Source organism: Thermobia domestica, chromosome 16 (genome assembly GCF_964235325.1).
Source record: "Thermobia domestica chromosome 16, izTheDome1.hap1.1, whole genome shotgun sequence".
NCBI classification, from domain to species: Eukaryota; Metazoa; Arthropoda; class Insecta; order Zygentoma; family Lepismatidae; genus Thermobia; species Thermobia domestica.
Window position 1 is genome coordinate 177,954,739 of NC_137469.1, and position 18,011 is coordinate 177,972,749.

The window sequence follows — 18,011 nt, forward strand, 5'->3', positions numbered from 1 at the left end:
GTTATGCGTCTGTTTGCAAGAATGCATTCATTCACGCGAGCAGCGATTTCCGGATTTGTCGCAGTAGATGGTCTTCCACCGCGCTCAGCATCCTCAATATCTGTACGTCCATTCTCAAACATGTTGCACCACTTCGCGATAGCTTGACATGACATTGTATTTTCACCATACGCTTCATGCAACATGCATAAATTTCAATGTAGTTACACTTTTCCGCCCACAAAAAAAAAAAAAAAAAAAAAAAAAAAAACGAATCACTGCGCGCATTTCCAATGTGAAAGTCGTTATGTCACACGATACAGCCACATGTCTGAGTGTTGCTACAGTTTCATCAAAATAGCCTTTGACAGAGAATATTTACGAAAGAGTGCAACTAACTTTCTGAATGACCCACGTATTTCCTTGTACTCATCTGCTCTAGGTGGTGACCACTCAAAGTCTTTTTCAACATGTCACACATATACACGTACACTTGGCGATACAATTTTATCTCTATATCAATTATGTGTATATGTATATTCAACTTATATCATTATTATATATACACTCTCATTAACATTCCTTAAAAATACAGAATTTTGTCTCAAATTATTGAGAATCTACATTCATTTATTGACTACAAGCCAATCGTAATATTATCCTTGTCTAAATGAAGTCAAAATGAATTCGTGGTAGTTGTTTGGTCAATCGTTTCGAAACACCAATTTATGTTTCGTCAGTGACTCAAATGCTCCTTATTTATCATCTTGTGCACAACTAACGGTTATCAAGTTCGTCTTGAGGAACATTCAACTACGTATAAATTTTTAAGAAAAAGAAAACAAAAATATTTATTCCGAAGACACATACGTATATGGTAACATTCATACTCTCTACACATTACACATATATAATTACTTTTGTTACTTCGGTAATGATGTAAATACACTTGAACGAATAAAGCATAAAAATATTAATTTTCAATAATATGTTTAAATGAATAGTCACGCCAATAATCTTACGCGTGTATAATGTTGGATTGTATGCACATATATTCCTTTGTATTAGCATAGATTCATTTCAATCTTTTTTTTTTTTATTATGTTTCACACAAAGATGTAACCAACGTTGAAATATTATGCTTGTAATCCGTACTAACTTTATTTCTAATATTATTATTATTATTATTATTATTATTATTATTATTATTATTATTATTATTATTATTATTATTATTATTATTATTATTATTATTATTAATTACAAATTTGTCAAGTTTTATGGACGTTTATTTTCTGTTCGATCTGGTGGTCCAATGGATGTTGTTTACTTAGATTTTGTGAAAGTATTTGATAAACTGCCTTATAATTTATTAATACGTAAGCTGTACAAGTACACACTATCAAATCGCATAGTAAAATAACTAGATTCATATTTGAGTACCGAGAAATTTAAAGTTATGTATAATAGCTATACTTCCTCTATTTATGACATTTGGAGAGTAGTTCACGGTTCTGACCCGGGTTCCTTGCTGTTTTTACTTAATATAAATAATTTGCGTAATAAACTAACTTGTAAATATTTGGTGTATGTTGATGATTTTTAAAACATTAATGAAATTAACACTATTCAAAATCAAGTTATGTTGAAGAAAACATTGATCTGAATACCAATCATTTTAGCTTTGGAACTTCTTGCATACAATAAAAGATAAATTCTGATCAAAGCATATGTTAACTAATAAATAATAGCGTTACAGTCTCGGCAAATTCACTTTGCCTTCATCACACACATTATGAAATGCAATTTCTAAGATTACAGCTTATATACTTCATAAAATGAGAGGTCATATCTATGAACCAATCCGATTGGTCCTTTTATTTTTGACAATTTTTAATTAGTTACATATGATACTTTTAATGATCCAACTTTCACTTCAGAATGGCATACCTGTGTATTCTGAATGAGTAACTCTCACTTTTGAGAAACACAAACATTTAATAATTGACTATCTGCTATTTAGTACACCTAATTTTATCTCTTCTTTCTTCTCTGCTTTAACCAATATCTTCCTACATACATCATGTATATTTAGTCCACTATTCCAGTTCATAAGTTTCTCGCTTTCTTCCTTTCGTATCCATTCTCCTTCTTTCCATTTCCTTACAATGCTTCTTCTCTCCCTTTCAAGCCCCTCTACACCTTCCCAGTCTATTTCATGTCCTGTCTCCTTCACATGTTTATATATTGCATTACTATCCCTCGTCCTTGTGCTCTTTAATCCTTTCTTCTAACCTCTTTCCTGTTTCTCCTATATAACTCATATCACATTCCTTGCATTTAATTCTGTATACAACCCCTTCATCACTTAGTTGAATCTCTGACCTTTTCCTCCTTTTCAATGCATCTAACATTCTTCTATTTCCTCTTTTCTATGTTCTTACTTCTCCTTTCATATTAGCCAAATAGTCAGACAGTAATATATTAGCCAAATGGTCAGACAACAATTTTCTACCTTTGAATATTGCCAAAACATATATATATATATATATAATATTATATTATATTTTAGGAAAACTGAACTTTTGTCTTATGAATATATAGTAGGTAATCAAGAAATTGAGTTTGTAACGTACATGAAAGATATCGGAATAGTATTAGATAACACATTATTATTTCAGAAACATTTACAAGTAATCACATATAAGACCAGAAAAAATTTAGCTATGTTCAAATGACTTTGTCATAACTTTTCCAATTTTGATACTTACAAAATTTTCTACATGTGTAATGTGCATTCAGAATGCGGAACAATGAAGCCAAATATTTTATAAATACTAATGAGTCTATTCAGAATAACTTTCTAGCCTGTTTACGATGGAAGTTCAAATATTCTAAAGATACGAGTTCGTCTAATGTATCCAAAGAACTGCATATTTTGTCTTTAGCCGATAGGTTATATTTTTTATATCTTTTTTTTTTTTTTTTTTTTTTTTTTGGATAATATTCTTCATGGAGGTTTCTTTATTAATGGTTTTGTTTCCATAAAATCTCCTTACCGTAAGACTAGAAATTTTGTTCCTTTTGTTTCCAAAGCTTTTAATCTGAAATCATTTATTTATAAAATCACTGATACCCTCTCTTCCCCCTCCCCTCCTCTCCCATGTCGAGTCCCTGAAGTTAGATTTAAATGGCATCTGAAGTGTCACTGTTCATCTTAGCGACCCCGAAACCTGTGGATTCGGCACTAATATCGGTCATTTTCGATGATTTTTAAGTATATATTCCATCCCTTCCCGCCCCACGTTGTGGGGCATGGCAGAGTTGAGTTGATTTTGAGTATAACGTCCCTTGCAGCAGCGAGGCTATATGAGATGGAATCTACTGATTAACGTGGAATTCGGACCACATGGGCTTCGCCGAGAATTGAACTCGGTTCTCTCATGCCAAAGGCGCGTACGCTAACCGCTTATCCACGAAGGAGCTCTGTGGGACATGGCATCAGCACTGTCATTGTTCATGTCAGGAACCCCGCAAAACTATGGATTCGACACTGATATTGGTAATTTCGATCATTTTTATATATCTCCTTCTTCCCCCTCCCCGAGGTGCTGAATTTGGATTTAATCAGCATCATAGGTGTCACTGTTCATCTCAGCGACTCCGAAAACTATAAATTCGACACTAATATCGGTCATTTAAAAAGTCTCTCTCCTTCTCCTAAGTTGTACCGCCAAGTGATATGACAAAAACCATGTCAGATCTGAACCTCATCTATGTTGAAAATTTGATCGAGATTGGGAAGGTAGTTAAAGAGTAATGAATTCACAAATAACGGTCACTTTCATTTCTATTTTTCCACATATATCTCCCCCTCCCCTAGGTTGCACCGTCAAAGTAAAATGCTAAAATAATCACAGGTCCAAACCTCATCTATGTTGAAAATTTAATCGAGATCGGTTGGGTGGTACAGGAGTTATTAAGATTTTTATATAAATATGTATATCCCCTCTCCTCTCCTCTCTTCAAGAGCTATTAAGTTATATTTATTTTTATATATATCTCTCCCTCTCCTTCCCAATCCTAAATTCTACCGTCAAAGTGATACGATAAAAACCACCCCAGATCCGAACCTCATCTATGTTGAAAATTTGATTGAGATCGGTTGGGTGGTTCCAAGATCAGAAATGAAAAGGCAACTAAGATATAGGAGCAAGAGCCTTCCAGACTTTGTAATGAAACATGTGAAATAGCAGAGTGACCGAAAAGGATTCCTGAAGAGAACTATAATTCTTAACTTTATTATTGCAATAACATTTTCTATTTTAAGCTCTAAAACAGCTAGGCACATTTCGTTTTATATCTTCCAAAAACAGAAGTATACACATTACACATACTACATAGGACAGAAAATTACACATAATACATAATTATTCGGGACATAGCAACGGATCAGTAATAAATACCGCCTAAACTATATGATTAATACATAAACTCATAATTTCATAATCTTTGGTTTTACTATCACTTTTAGAAGGTGATTGTAATAGTGGTAGAAGGATTTTATTCAGGATTCCAAGTTTTTAAAAAAACACCTCTATTTCTCCCCTTTTTTACAACATTTTGGTAGCCTCTGTTTTCCAAGAAAGCGATCTGGACTAGGTTTATTCCAAGTTTGGTCAAACTTCGCGTCAACGACTCCTTCACACCCATCCAACCAGTAAGACGCTACAGCCAGTGTAAAGTATGTTCTTAATGTACTCATTTTGAAAAATATAATTAGTGTTTAATTGACGGAGATACTTTCAAGTTCCTCCCTTAAGTTAACAAGATAATTTTTATTTTGTGTGTGCTTAATACAAACATTATTAACAATTATAACGCCGACATACCAATCAGATTAATTTTAGCAAAAGCTATGTATTCCTCCGCCAGCCTTCGTTTCAACTGCAATAGACACTGGGGGACTCACTTCAGGTAAAGCCCCAAAATCACCAAGATGTAAGAAACCAAGGTGAAACAAAATTTAATTAGTGAAGGGAGCAAAATGTTATAATTAGGGAGCAAAATGTTATAATGTAAATCTCCTTTTTTCCTGACAACATAAAGTGGATTTTTATAATTGTAGTTAATAATAAGTGCGTAAGAACACAGAATATCAAAAGTTAACAAAATGAAACTAAATCGCTAGAATGCAGCCCAAGAATGTTGTGCGAATAGTAGAAATCTATGGAAATATGCCATTAATTACCTTTCTACATCTCTAACATCAAACAACCATCTATAAGAAGATGAAATGTGGACGTGAAAACTTCTTCTCAGGCGCGAGTAAATTTTTCGAGTTCGTGCATGACTTTCCGCTAATATTTGTATTCGTGAATTTTTACAGGACCAAAAGCATTAATTTTACAAATCCAGTTCTATTTTATTGGTGTTAGTGAAAATAAAATTTCAACAGTTTTAAACAAAAAAAATATTTATTCAAAGATGCATTATTAAAATAAATATATATATTTTGGTTAAATAATTCTGTTAGTTATAAAGTAAATTATTTGTGTTGTTTTACGGTATGATGAGTGATGTGTTACAAATTTGACATGTAAGCCTTATCTATGCATGTTAGGTTAAGATTGTTTTTAATATGTTGAATTCCTTGGCGCAGTGCAGTAGATCATTCTTTTCCATACAACATTTGAGCCTGAATTTGAAATCTTAATGTGAATCTTGAATTCCGAACTTCACGAGGTTATGTGGAACATTATTAAGATTCGAACCCGGGACCTACCGGAAGTGATTCTTTTGTTTTCCTTTTTTGATACCACTAATTAAGATTTGTTTACCTTTCGACAGGAAAATAATTGGTTTCACTTTGTTTATGTAAGCTCCTAGTTCTGGCTAACTTGTCTTCGGTACATGATATCATTCGCTTTGTGCCTCTTGGTACTTCAAAGGAAATATATATACTAACCACGGACATGTTATACACTAGACCAGGGTCTCTTAACCTGGAGGTTGCAAAAAGGTTTCATGGGAGTCTTGAATGTAAGTGGAAGAGATAAATATAATTGAAGCGTTGGATGCAAGAACCAGGTAGGTTCAGTTTTTTTTTTTTTTCTTTTTAACGAATTTGAGATTTTTACATGTTTCAGTAGGAAAAGATCACTCTACATTGTATGCAAGAATCATGTTTATCCGATGATTGTATTCTGTGTTACAATGCAAAGAAGGTACCTACATAAGTGTTCATCGTGAATTTAGAACAAGAAACAGACAGCTCAGGAAAATTTTCTAAAAGTGGACTTGCCTGCTTCTTGCATCCAACCCTTCAATTAGAATATAACACTGGAAAATATTTTAAAATATCATTTTGAATTCTTTCTCTAATAGACATATTTTTATTTTTATACATGCTCCTAAAAAAAAAAAAAAAAAAAAAAAATAGGTCTCCTAACCATTTTCAACACATGCAGAGTTATTTAAAAACAATTGAAATCAAAGAGGTAGACATGAAACTAACAAAAATTGCATATTGAAATACCAGAAAAAATAGAAATCCAACAAAGTCTGCATATTGAAATACGATTAACATTGAAAGTTAATGATGTAGCTGAACTATGCTGTGATTTGATTAGTGCAGCACGGGCCGGTAGCCAGCCCCAAAATGTAGGAAGGGGGGGCCGGTAGAAGTTAGGGGAGGCCGGTCCAACCATATTATAGTTTATCACCATATTATACTCCATTTGCAAGCCTATCGTGAAAATTTTAGGGGGGCAGTAAACATATAGGGGGCCGTCCCCCGTGGATACGGGCCTGGTGCAGCAATGTCCGGTTCAATATTCGTGACGCACATTATCAAGTCATTTTCAACTCATAAGCGATTTGCTGTCTCTGTTTTAATGTTCAGGGTGGATTTGGTGAAGTTGTTTATGACAGTTTTTGGTGATAGTGAACACATAAACAACAGTGTATCAAATTCACAATACGAGGTGACTCAAAGTGGTGGCCTCTCGAAAATTAAAGTACTCAATAACCTTTTTAACACTTGCGCAAGTTTATTTAACCAAAATTAGAAATCACTTTATTTTTTATCATATGACCCAAAATTAAGGGAGTTATGTTGTTTTAAAATTTTCAAATGGCCTCCATTTTGAAACAGTATGACGGATGAGATTTGATGTTTGTAATATGAATGAACTGACCAAATTTAGTTTTAATCCATTCTCTTTTAAGGAAGCTACTGTATCCACTATATACAAGAAATGGATTCTACTATTATAGAAGTAGATGAATATCATGAAATCTCCGCAATAGGTATATTAAAAATTACACACAAGCTTATTGCAAACCAGAAGGTATAAGAGGGTCTGTAGCAAGAGGATGTGATAAAATGGGGGTCGCGATAGAAATTAGGTTGAGAACCACTGCACTAAACACTACTCCTGACTTCTATAGAAATAATACTTAATAGCTCCTTACTATTACTGTCAACACACTTCGCTAAATAAATTCCAAGCACAGTTCCAAGATGGCGGCAGGCTTCAGGTCTATGTAAAGTGGTGCTCTTGTTTTTTTTTTTTTTTTTTTTTTAACCTTTTCTGGTGGTTGTTTGTGGTATTTGTGTGCTTACTCTGGTGTCATGTTTCTTTGGTGCTGTGGCTTTCCCAAGTGAAGTGTTGCCAATGAAACAAGGACTGAAGTGTAGTGAAAGATCTTTCCATTAAATTGCTCCTGCTTGCATACCAAGAAGACCGCCATGTGCTTTCTTACCTTCTGCTAAAAGTGACAGGGGAACTACCAGTGACTGTGTGACAAGGTATGATTCAAAAACAATAAACAGTACCTCATTCTCTTTTGTCTTCTCTTGCTTTGTGGTGATATTCACATAAACCCTTGTCCATCTGGTCCAGACTCCACCAGTGATTTTAATATTTATTACCAGAATGTTCGTAGTATTAAGAACAAATTACTCGAATGTTCAATCAACCTAGGCGAGATAATGGAACTGGATTGCTTTGCAGTGATTTAATTGTGGCTTAATGAATTGTGGCTTTGAAGTGAAGGACAGTGAACTTAATTTCTCTAATAATTTCTTCATCTTTCGTAAAGACCGCATAACTCGTGGAGATGGAGTGATGATTTGTATGTATAATAAGTGGAAGATCAAGAGAAGATTGGATCTTGAACGGAATTGTGAACTTATTTGGGTGGGAGCTTTTATTCCAAAGTGTAGCTCTGTGCTTATTGGATCCTATGGACCGCACAAGAACACTCCCCAGTACATCTTAGAAGCTTGAAATGACTCACTGTTAAAAGCGTTGTCACTCGGTGACGTCATCCTATTGTGTGATTTCAACCTTTCCATCACGTGGCAGGACAGTAAGCATGGCATCGCTAAAGACGGAAATGACAATTATTTCATGGACAATTTTATTCATGGACTTGGACTGGGTCAGCACAATATGCATAATATCCGCAAAAATAGCAATCTGGATTACGTTCTCTCTAACTTAGAACCTCTTCGTATTGTTCCATGCAGAAATCTCTTTCCCTCGGATCACGATTCCTTGGATGTTTCATTCAATTTCTTCCCCTCCAGTACTACAAACCAGCCCCTTAAAAGTAGGTGACAACTTCTTTGGAACAAAGCCCCCTGGGGTGACATCTGTCGGGTTATTGAACTCCTTCCTTGGTGTTTGTTGGAGGCAGGATCTGTCGACGAGGCGGTGGACCTATCAGCATCTGTTGTCCACTCAACTATAAAGGATTTTGTCCCTGTAAAAACATCAAAATCGAAGAAGTTTCCAGTCTGGTTCGACAATTGAGCTGCGTGATCTTCTTAAAAACAAAAAGGTTGCCTGGAATCTATGGAAGTTACATCCAAGTGACTACACATACAAACAATTCGCTAAAATTATAAGCTTTACGAAGAAGGTACAGCGACATGAGTACTTCGAATGCATGGACTCAATTGATGATTTTACTGTTAGCAACCCTAAACTATTTTGGACTGTAATTAAATCTCGATCCAAATCTCCCGGCATACAAGCAACAGTTCATGACGAGAATATTGAAGGTAGTGATGGTCAAAGGCCGGCCTTTTATTAAACTTCTTCTGTAAAACATTTACCGCCCTTCCCCATACAACTCATCTTCCCCCTCTCCGCCCCATTTGTACTAACACCTTATCAGACCTCTCTATTACCCCAGGTGAGGTTTCGGGTCTCTTGCAGTCGCTTTCTCCACATAGATCTCTTGAGCCAGACAATATTGGCTCTCTCTATTTTAACAAAACTGCTTCAGCTATTTCAGTTCCTCTATCCATCCTATTCAATAGATGCTTCAGAGAAGAATATTATACCACCAGCTGGAAACTAGCTCACGTGGCCCCAATATATAAATCAGGACTTAAAGATCAAGTATCCTCCTATAGGCCAATATCTTTTCTTTCTGTAATATCTATTATCTGCGAAAAAATAATCAGACAGGCTTTTCAAATCCACTTCGCCTTACACTTACACTTCGCCTTACACAGTGGTGCCCACCCCCCCTTATGTCCATGACGCACCCCCCTTAATTGTCTATCCATAGGTGTTCTTCCATGAAAAAAAATCTTTTCGATTAATTTTTATACCACCTCAAACATATTTATATAGATTTTTAACCCCCCCCCCCTAAAATTTCAATGACGCAGTTTGCGTCATAGCCCCCCCTTGTGGGCACCCCTGCCTTACATTCAGCACGGCTTTCTACCGAAAAGCACAAGTCTCACAAACCTAAGTATTCTTCTTCCCTGTGCAGTTCAATGTATAAATAACAATACTAAATTAGATATCATTTATTTTGATCTCTAAAAGGCCTTTGATTCTGTCAGTCACATTCTTCTTCTCCACAAGCTTTCCAATAGGTTTAATGTTCATGGTAAATTTCACTCTTTAATCACCAGCTATCTGAAGGGCCGTAAACAAAAAGTTGTTCTTTCAGGGGCGACTTCTAACCCACAAACTGTGATCTCGGGGTGCCTCAGGGAAGCGTACTAGGGTCCCTGCTATTTGTCCTGTATGTGGACGATCTCTACTCTCACTTACCAGCTAATCCTAGTGGCCTTTTATTTTTGCTGATGATTGCAAATTATATAGAGAAATATCATGTTTCCAAGCTTAAAATATACAAAACGATAACCATGCCTGTTGTTCTGTATGGTTGCGAAACATGGTCGCTTACTCTGAGGGAAGAACATAGACTGAATGTATTTAAGAACAAGATCCTGAGACGAATATTCGGACCCAAGGGGAACAGGAATGAGGAATGGCGGAAACTTAATAACGAGGAACTACATAATGTATACGGTTTACTCAACAATGTTAGGGTCGTCAAGTCTAGGAGGCTTAGGTGGGCAGCTCATGTAGCTAGAATGGAAGAAAGTAGAAACGCTTTCAAAGTCTTGACTGGAAGATCAATCGGAAAATGACCATTAGGAAGACCTAGGCGCAGATGGGAAGACAATATTAAGGTTGATCTCGCAGAAATAGGAATACAAAGTAGAAACAGGATCCAATTGGCTAAGGATAGAAGTCAGTGGAGAGCTTTTGTGAACGCGGCATTGAACCTCCGGGTTCAATAGGCCATAGAGTTAGTTAGTTTAACATCATTTTTCCATGACACAACTGCCCTACAGGAAGACTTAAATTATCTTGTAGTCTGGTATGAAATGTGGCATTTGAAACTTAACAGCATGAAATGCAACAGTATGACAATTACTATGAACAAGTCTCCTGTTCCCCCCAAATACCATATTAACGATTCCCCTATAACACATTCTGCTAGTCATAATGATCTTGGTGTCATCTTTAATTCGTAACTCATGTTCTCTGATCACATCTTCTCAATAGTTAAGAAAGCAACGCGTATGCTGGAACTTCTTTACCGATTCAGTGAACTATGCACTGTGACATCATTAACAACATTCAATAAAACTCTAATAGCAACCAATATCGAATACTGCTCTTCCATATGGGTCATGGCCGCAACTACACATCTCTCTAGACTTGAGTCTGTTCTCAATTTCTTTATTGCAATAGCACGTTTTCGTGTTCCCGCACTTCGAATATTACCTAAGGGGGAAATTTTGCGATATCTTAATATCCAGACGCCGGAAGTACGCAGAAATAACTCTGATTTGAAGTTTATTCATAAGATAGTTAATGGAAACCTAAGATCAGAAACCCTAATTCAACAACTATCCTTACATGTCCCTTCCGCAAAATCCCGGACTACTCACCTATTCCATCTTGCACGCCCTAGGTTGACAATTAATCAGAGGTCTCTTCTTCACCGAGTACCGAACTATTATAATAATCTAACTACTGAGATGGACATTTTTTCGAGCTACCCGGTGTTTGAAAGAGCAATAAAACGCGTGCTGGCCAAATATTATTACTTGTGCACTCTTTGTCGATATTTTTGATGTTATTGATATTATTTATTTTTATTATTTCTTTTTATATTTTTTCTTTTTTCCTGCTTGTTAATATTTCCCTGTGTAAAATGGGCACAATTATGCTGTATCTGGGAATTTGTTCAATAAATAAATAAATAAATATAAACTTTGTAAGGAATATTTCATATGTTGTATAGTTTCTCTAACAAAAACATAGACAACGAAACGCTAAATGTATAATACATATCCTCCTTTCTAGCGTAGTTTCTAAGTATTACAAGGCTCTCAGCCTTTATTAATTAACATGAACAGTAAACTTATGTTACAAATATATATAATTAATCATTATGTCCGCCACATTCACCTCGTTTCAATACTTTATTCTATATCATTCTTTTATATGTAACATGCACTTGTTCCTTAAACTTACTTATCACCTCATTCGACAAAACTTTTTATTCTTAATCAGAAACTTCGTGTATTTCTTAAATTAATATTCAACACATTTATCTAATGTAACCTCTTTAATATTCTCTTTTATTAATATCCTTCTACGCCCACTACCTTTCTTTTAATAATATCTTCCTATTTCCTGAATTTTTCTTCTAATTTCAATTTTCTTCTTTAATATAATTGCTCTTCAAGCTAGTTGGAATTGTTCTAGTATCGAATATTTTGTCTACTTTGAGCAACTGTAATTGTAATGGAAAGCTTTACCTTTTCTTGATGAATATCGTAAGAATAATACCTTTTGAAGAATTCAGTGTTCTTCTGGTCACCACTCAAAGTTTGATAACATTATATTTTAGTTTATTCTATGTGGTTATTAAAATATTACAACAACATTACTGTAATTTATCTACATATGCTTAATATTTCGAAACAATACTTAAATAATGCAGTATTTTATAAGTAAAGTAGTCAAGTGGATAGTTCTACGAACTGCTGTACAAATAATCCAAATGAAAATCAATAAAAACAAAATATTTTATGGTATTATACGAGAGGGAGTCCGAATATAAGTTTCCTCTCTCTTATTCCCAGGAAAGAGGGAAACAAGACAGTAGTTGCACGCGCAACACACCCAGACACAAGTAGGGCGATCCTGCAGATGACGCCCTCGCAGTGCCTGTGCAAAAAAACCGGAGACGAATCTCTCAGTCTGAGCCTAGTAGCTGTAGGTGGGAGGGCCTTGTCCTTTCGCTTTACAGTCCTGATCTCTCATCCAGTGATTACCATCTGTTTCCGGTTTTGAAAAATACTCTCGGAGGCAGGCGCTGTGGAGGCTATGCTTAAGTCATAGAAGCAATTCTATGCTTATTCCGTATGCAGAGCCGAAGCTCCTTCGTGGCTAAGCGGTTAGTGTACGCGCCTTTGGCGTGGGAGACCCGGGTTCGATTCCCGGCGGGAGCTCATGTGGTTCGGATTCCACGTTAATCAGTAGGTCCACGTCTCATATAGCCTCACTGCTGAAAGGGACGCTAAACTAAAATCAACTCAACTCCGTATGCAGAGCGCTGAATTTTTCCTGGAAGGGTTTTTGAAGCTTATAAACCAGTATAACAAATGTCTTAATGTACGTGGTACTTATGTGGAAAAATAAAGGTACATCTGATCTTTAATGTCACATGCTAGCTATTTTTGGTCTTGCATCCCCACCTCTGTCCACAGTCGCCTGGAGAAACTTATTTTCAGACTCCTCCTCGTATATCTTCTTGGAGTTCTGGAATTCTTTGTTGGAATGAACTTGAAATATTTGTTGTTTTTCTCTACTCTTCACAGAATCCAGACATTTCACTTTTCTTTCAAAGTTTTGAAGCAAAGTTTTTTTGAATGAGATCCATAATATTCTTGGTATATCCAATTTCATTTAGGATGTAGTGTCAAATAACAAATAAGATGCACCCTATTTCAAAACAATGTTTAGGATTATTTTTTACTGTTTTTCCTTTTTCATTTTAAAAATGTTTCGACAAAGTTCCCAAAAGTACTTTTCTCAAAGCCAGGACCTACTTAAATTGCTTTTTTGTCTCATTTCAAGGAAACGGTTAATCCATCGAAAGAATTAATCAGAATTAAAGTATCTATATTTGATTTTTCACTCATGTTGCTGCAGTCCTTTACCCTGTTAGTCAAATTTCTAGGAAGTACAAGCGTCAATTTAATTTTAAGATTCTACTAACGACACCGGTGAAAGTTTTATTGAAGTAGATGCAGAAAATTTTCAATTAAGATTTATACTACCTGATAATTAATACTTACGCTACATGATTCAGTTAACTTTTGTCCAAAACGTGCTTCTACACAGATGTCTGTAGGAGCAACATACGGCATCCAGTTTGGATAAGCTGTTCTGCATACAGACGGAGATACAATTTCAACTTCAAATTTCCTCAAGCAAACTGGAACATCAAGTGATGATGGATAAAACTGTGTGAGAAATGAAGTTTAATATATTTTCAATGTTAAAGGAATTAACTGAAGTTTCAGTTGCGTCATACATAAACAGCAAAATTTTGTTGTATTTCCAACAGTTTTTTTAAAATTTCTTTAAAACTCTCGAATACTTAACTTCTACTTGGTTGTAAGACTTTAAAGCAAATAATGCATATTAATATTTGTTTTGTATTCACAAATAAGTAATTTCATGTTAAACCGAATACAAATGACTATGTGTAATAAATAAGAGAAATAAAATAAATTACAAGGTACATTCGCGAAGTCTTCTCTCGGGATTTGTGTACAATTGTTTCAAATGCAAAGTTCTCTGGGGCCTAATTTTAGGGATCCATACCGATAATTTGCATTTTTATAGGTTTTCATATTTCCGAAATTCAATGATACACTACTGTAACGTTCGGACATAAAATTGCTCTCCCCAGCCGCCAGTTGGGTCGGCCATATTGGATGCAACTTTCGGTTTTTCAACTGGGAATAGGTGCAAATAATACATCAAATTCATGTACTATTTTCTCGGAAATTCACTGATGTAGGGAATTTTATCGTAACTTGTACCGTTTCGAAGATATTGCATGTTAAATTCCTCCAGGCACTTCGCGAATAGACATTGCAGAATAATATCACTTATGCTTACGTTTTTGATGTTGACAAATCAAAACAATTTCTAATTGGAAAAATATTACAGGTATAAACAAACTCTTTACAACATTGGTGTCAAAATCTTATTACATTTCTGTGAGTTATTGTTATTACTTCCGTTTATACTATAACCAAGAAGTACTCTATTGCGGTCAAATGCCTAATGTAAATCCAGATACGACCAAATTTGGGTGAAGACCTACCATTTTCCTATCGACGTCTGTGTGTCTGTCTGTATGTACGTTCAGAGAATATTTCGTCAACAATAAATCACCTAAAAGATTATATATACACACGGGGTTCTGCACAACTTTCTATTTGGTTCAATATTCGTGAAGTGCCTGGCATTTAACATGCAATACCTTGCAAATGATACAAAATGCTGTAAAACTCACTATACCAATAAATTTGCGGGACATGGATTTGAGGTATCACTTGCACTATTCCCATTCGAAAAGCCGAAATTTGAATTTAATATGGCGGATTTAAGATGGCAACTAGGATGGGTAACATGTGTCAGAGAAGCAGTATTTGATCTAATTTGTTTTACATACGCCCATATTCATGCCCAGTTACATCTAAAGAAACTAAAAGCAATTAGGTGTGCGAGCGTTATAGTAGTGTATGATTGAATTTCGGATATATGAAGGCTCATAAATATGTAAATTACCAGTATGGGACTCTAAAATTAGTACAATGCACAATCGGCTGGAGATAACTTTGTATTTGAATCAATTTTACACGAATATCGAGGGGGACATTGCGCGAATGTACCTTGTTAGACATACAATACAATTTCATTTACATTACCAGGGGAAGCTTAATTTTACGAAATTATAGCTATAACTTTAAATCAAATGAATAGGCTACACTAACGAAATTGAAAAGCTAAAGAAACAGGTATTAATGGACAACCTATTAGTGGGACGAACGTGCTACGTATATGTTTAAAACGTTTCAAATGCTAGTATACCAAACAGCTTATTAACAATCCAATAGTTCTTCCATATCAATCAGGAGTCATTTTTATAAATCCATGGAAGCTCATACTCACTAACCATATTAACAAATTTATTAATATAATCTTCCTTCATTAACGTGAATGTAATTAACATGTCCATTAGACTGTCGAAGGTTTAATTTATTGATAACATATTAATTGTGCGGATGAGCGTAAGTTTTCTCGGGGTTCTGCCGTTTCCTCTCACTTTATTCACTCCACTATTGCATTGATTTCCCTTCATCACTGTCTCCTGTAGCCTAGCCGGCATAATGGTGTGACGTAAAACTCAAATGATTTCATTTCATCTTCAATTCTGCTTACGAATATTTGTTATAACAAACCCATGAACAATGCTGTCTGTGCTATTTCTCATCAAAATGCTCCCCTATCTCTTCATTTAATTTCTTTAATTTTTATTTCTACATGTACTTTACAAACCACTAGAAAAAGTAACTGGTCACCCCACACTAGCTCTGCTGGTTCATTGGCCCTACTAGGTGTAAGGGCAGTTATTATGCAAGAGCCTGCCATTAAACAGAACATTCAGATTAAACCAATACTTCTATTTGAACATACAAAATTTCGTAAAACCTTTTTTCTAGTTTTCTGTCTCTTTATAACACAAATATGTTAATTATGAAAGTTTATTACATGTCCTAAATTTGTCCTTACGCTGTTAATCTACTGTATATATACTCTGTACAGGGTTAACATAAATGATTCATTCACTTTGATAAGGCTATATTTTCAAAAGTATTACACATACACACACATGAAAGATATACGAAACGAACCACAGTGCACTTGAATATACCAGGTGTTCCTCTGTTATAACTTTGCTTTCAGACGAGAGTATGGAAAAGAACCGCCATGTAAATAAAGCAATTTGTGGTAGTATCGACAATTCAAGGACACTAGTTGCTTGTGTAAAGGGAAAAGTACCTGGCCTCCCAAATCTCCTGATTTAACGCTCTGCGACTTCTTCCTGTGGGGGTACGTTAAGGACCTTATTTGCATACCTTCACTAACGCAATCCTTAGTCGAGCTCAAAGTACGCATGACTGTTGCAGTGCAGACAATTGACAGGACTATGCTACAAAATATATTGACTGAGCTATAGTATCGTCTGGACGTGTGTCGTGTCGCCAAACAAGCACATATCAAACATTTGTAAAGGATGTACAAACTTGGTGAGCTTCTGGTTCTTTTCGTATATCTTTCACATTTATGCGCGTCATACTTTTGAAAATATAGCACTTTCAAAAATGAGTGAATCATTTATGATAGCCCTGTACTATAAATTTATTTAAAATTCCACGTAATAATTTATATTTATTAAAAATATAAGAATAATTGCTGAGCTAATAGAGTATCTTGATACCATATAATATTGACAAATATTCTGAATATATCCAATATAAATATCGAAGAAAAAATATTTACTTTTTACAGTGAAGATAATACATACTCTTTTGTCCCAGCCTATTGCAATACATCTGGTTCCGATTGGTACGGACCAACTCCTATCAGGAAGGGGAATAGGCCTTATGTAATCACTCAGTTTCAGAGGATTAATAAGCTGCAAAACGGATAATAAATGTTCAAATTTTAACATACTTATATACATGCATGTCTCGCTTCATTCTGACTCAATATGTGATTATATATTTTTAAGTAACCAAACGATGTAGAGAGTCTTATAATGATTTAAGAGCCTGCCATACTAAAAATAATACAACATTTACCATTTTTCTTTTGCTTGTTTCTTTATAAGAGAAAGGAGATAATGAAATGCAACTTACCACAATTATAGACAATGTTATTCTACAATAGAAAAAAATAAAGTTGAAGAATTTTCAGTGTTGTCATCCATAGAAATTACGGTGTTGCCAGAATAACACTACGGTGTTAATACCCTTCCCCCAAAATCTAAGTTAAGGCAGCGACTAGAGAAACGAACTCAACTGCATTTGATTATGTATCATGTTGTTTTGACATCTTGTGAACTACGTTTTAAATATTAATTGTATTTAGTTTGTAATAAACAAAATAGTCTTAACATGCAGATATTAAAATTAAATAATAATGTTAGTTCAAAAGTAGTTTGCATGATACCAGAAGAACGTAATACGTATTCAAATGCAGTTGAGTTCGTTCCTCTAGTCGCTGCCTTAACTTACATTTTAGGAGAATTGTTATTCTGGTAACACTGTAATTTCTATGGATAGAAGACTGAAAATTCATTAGGTTCATACTTTCTGTTGTAGAATAACATTATCAATGATCGTGGTGAATTTCATTTCATTATCTCCTTTCACCTATAGATAAACAAGCAAAAGAAAAATGATAAACAGTGTATTATTTTTAGTGAGGCAGTCTCTTTAATATAGATTTAATGAATTTACTATACATAACGAAAAATCTATTTTTTAATATCTCTTCCTATACATCGAAAGATGTATGCGTATCTGAATATGAAGTGCAATGTATTGT

The 18,011-nt window shown here is 34.8% G+C and overlaps 1 protein-coding gene across 1 annotated transcript in view; it reads right to left on the reverse strand.

Annotated features, from left to right (window-relative positions):
• LOC145672845 (tryptase-like) overlaps positions 1-18,011 on the reverse strand; it is a 113,461-nt gene that overhangs the window by 9,126 nt on the left and 86,324 nt on the right. The window contains exons 7-8 of the mRNA XM_081741997.1: positions 16,987-17,097; positions 13,679-13,846 (exon numbers count right to left, since the gene is read on the reverse strand). Coding sequence (XP_081598123.1) covers positions 13,679-13,846; positions 16,987-17,097 — 279 coding nt within the window. The remainder of the gene's footprint in view (positions 1-13,678; positions 13,847-16,986; positions 17,098-18,011) is intronic.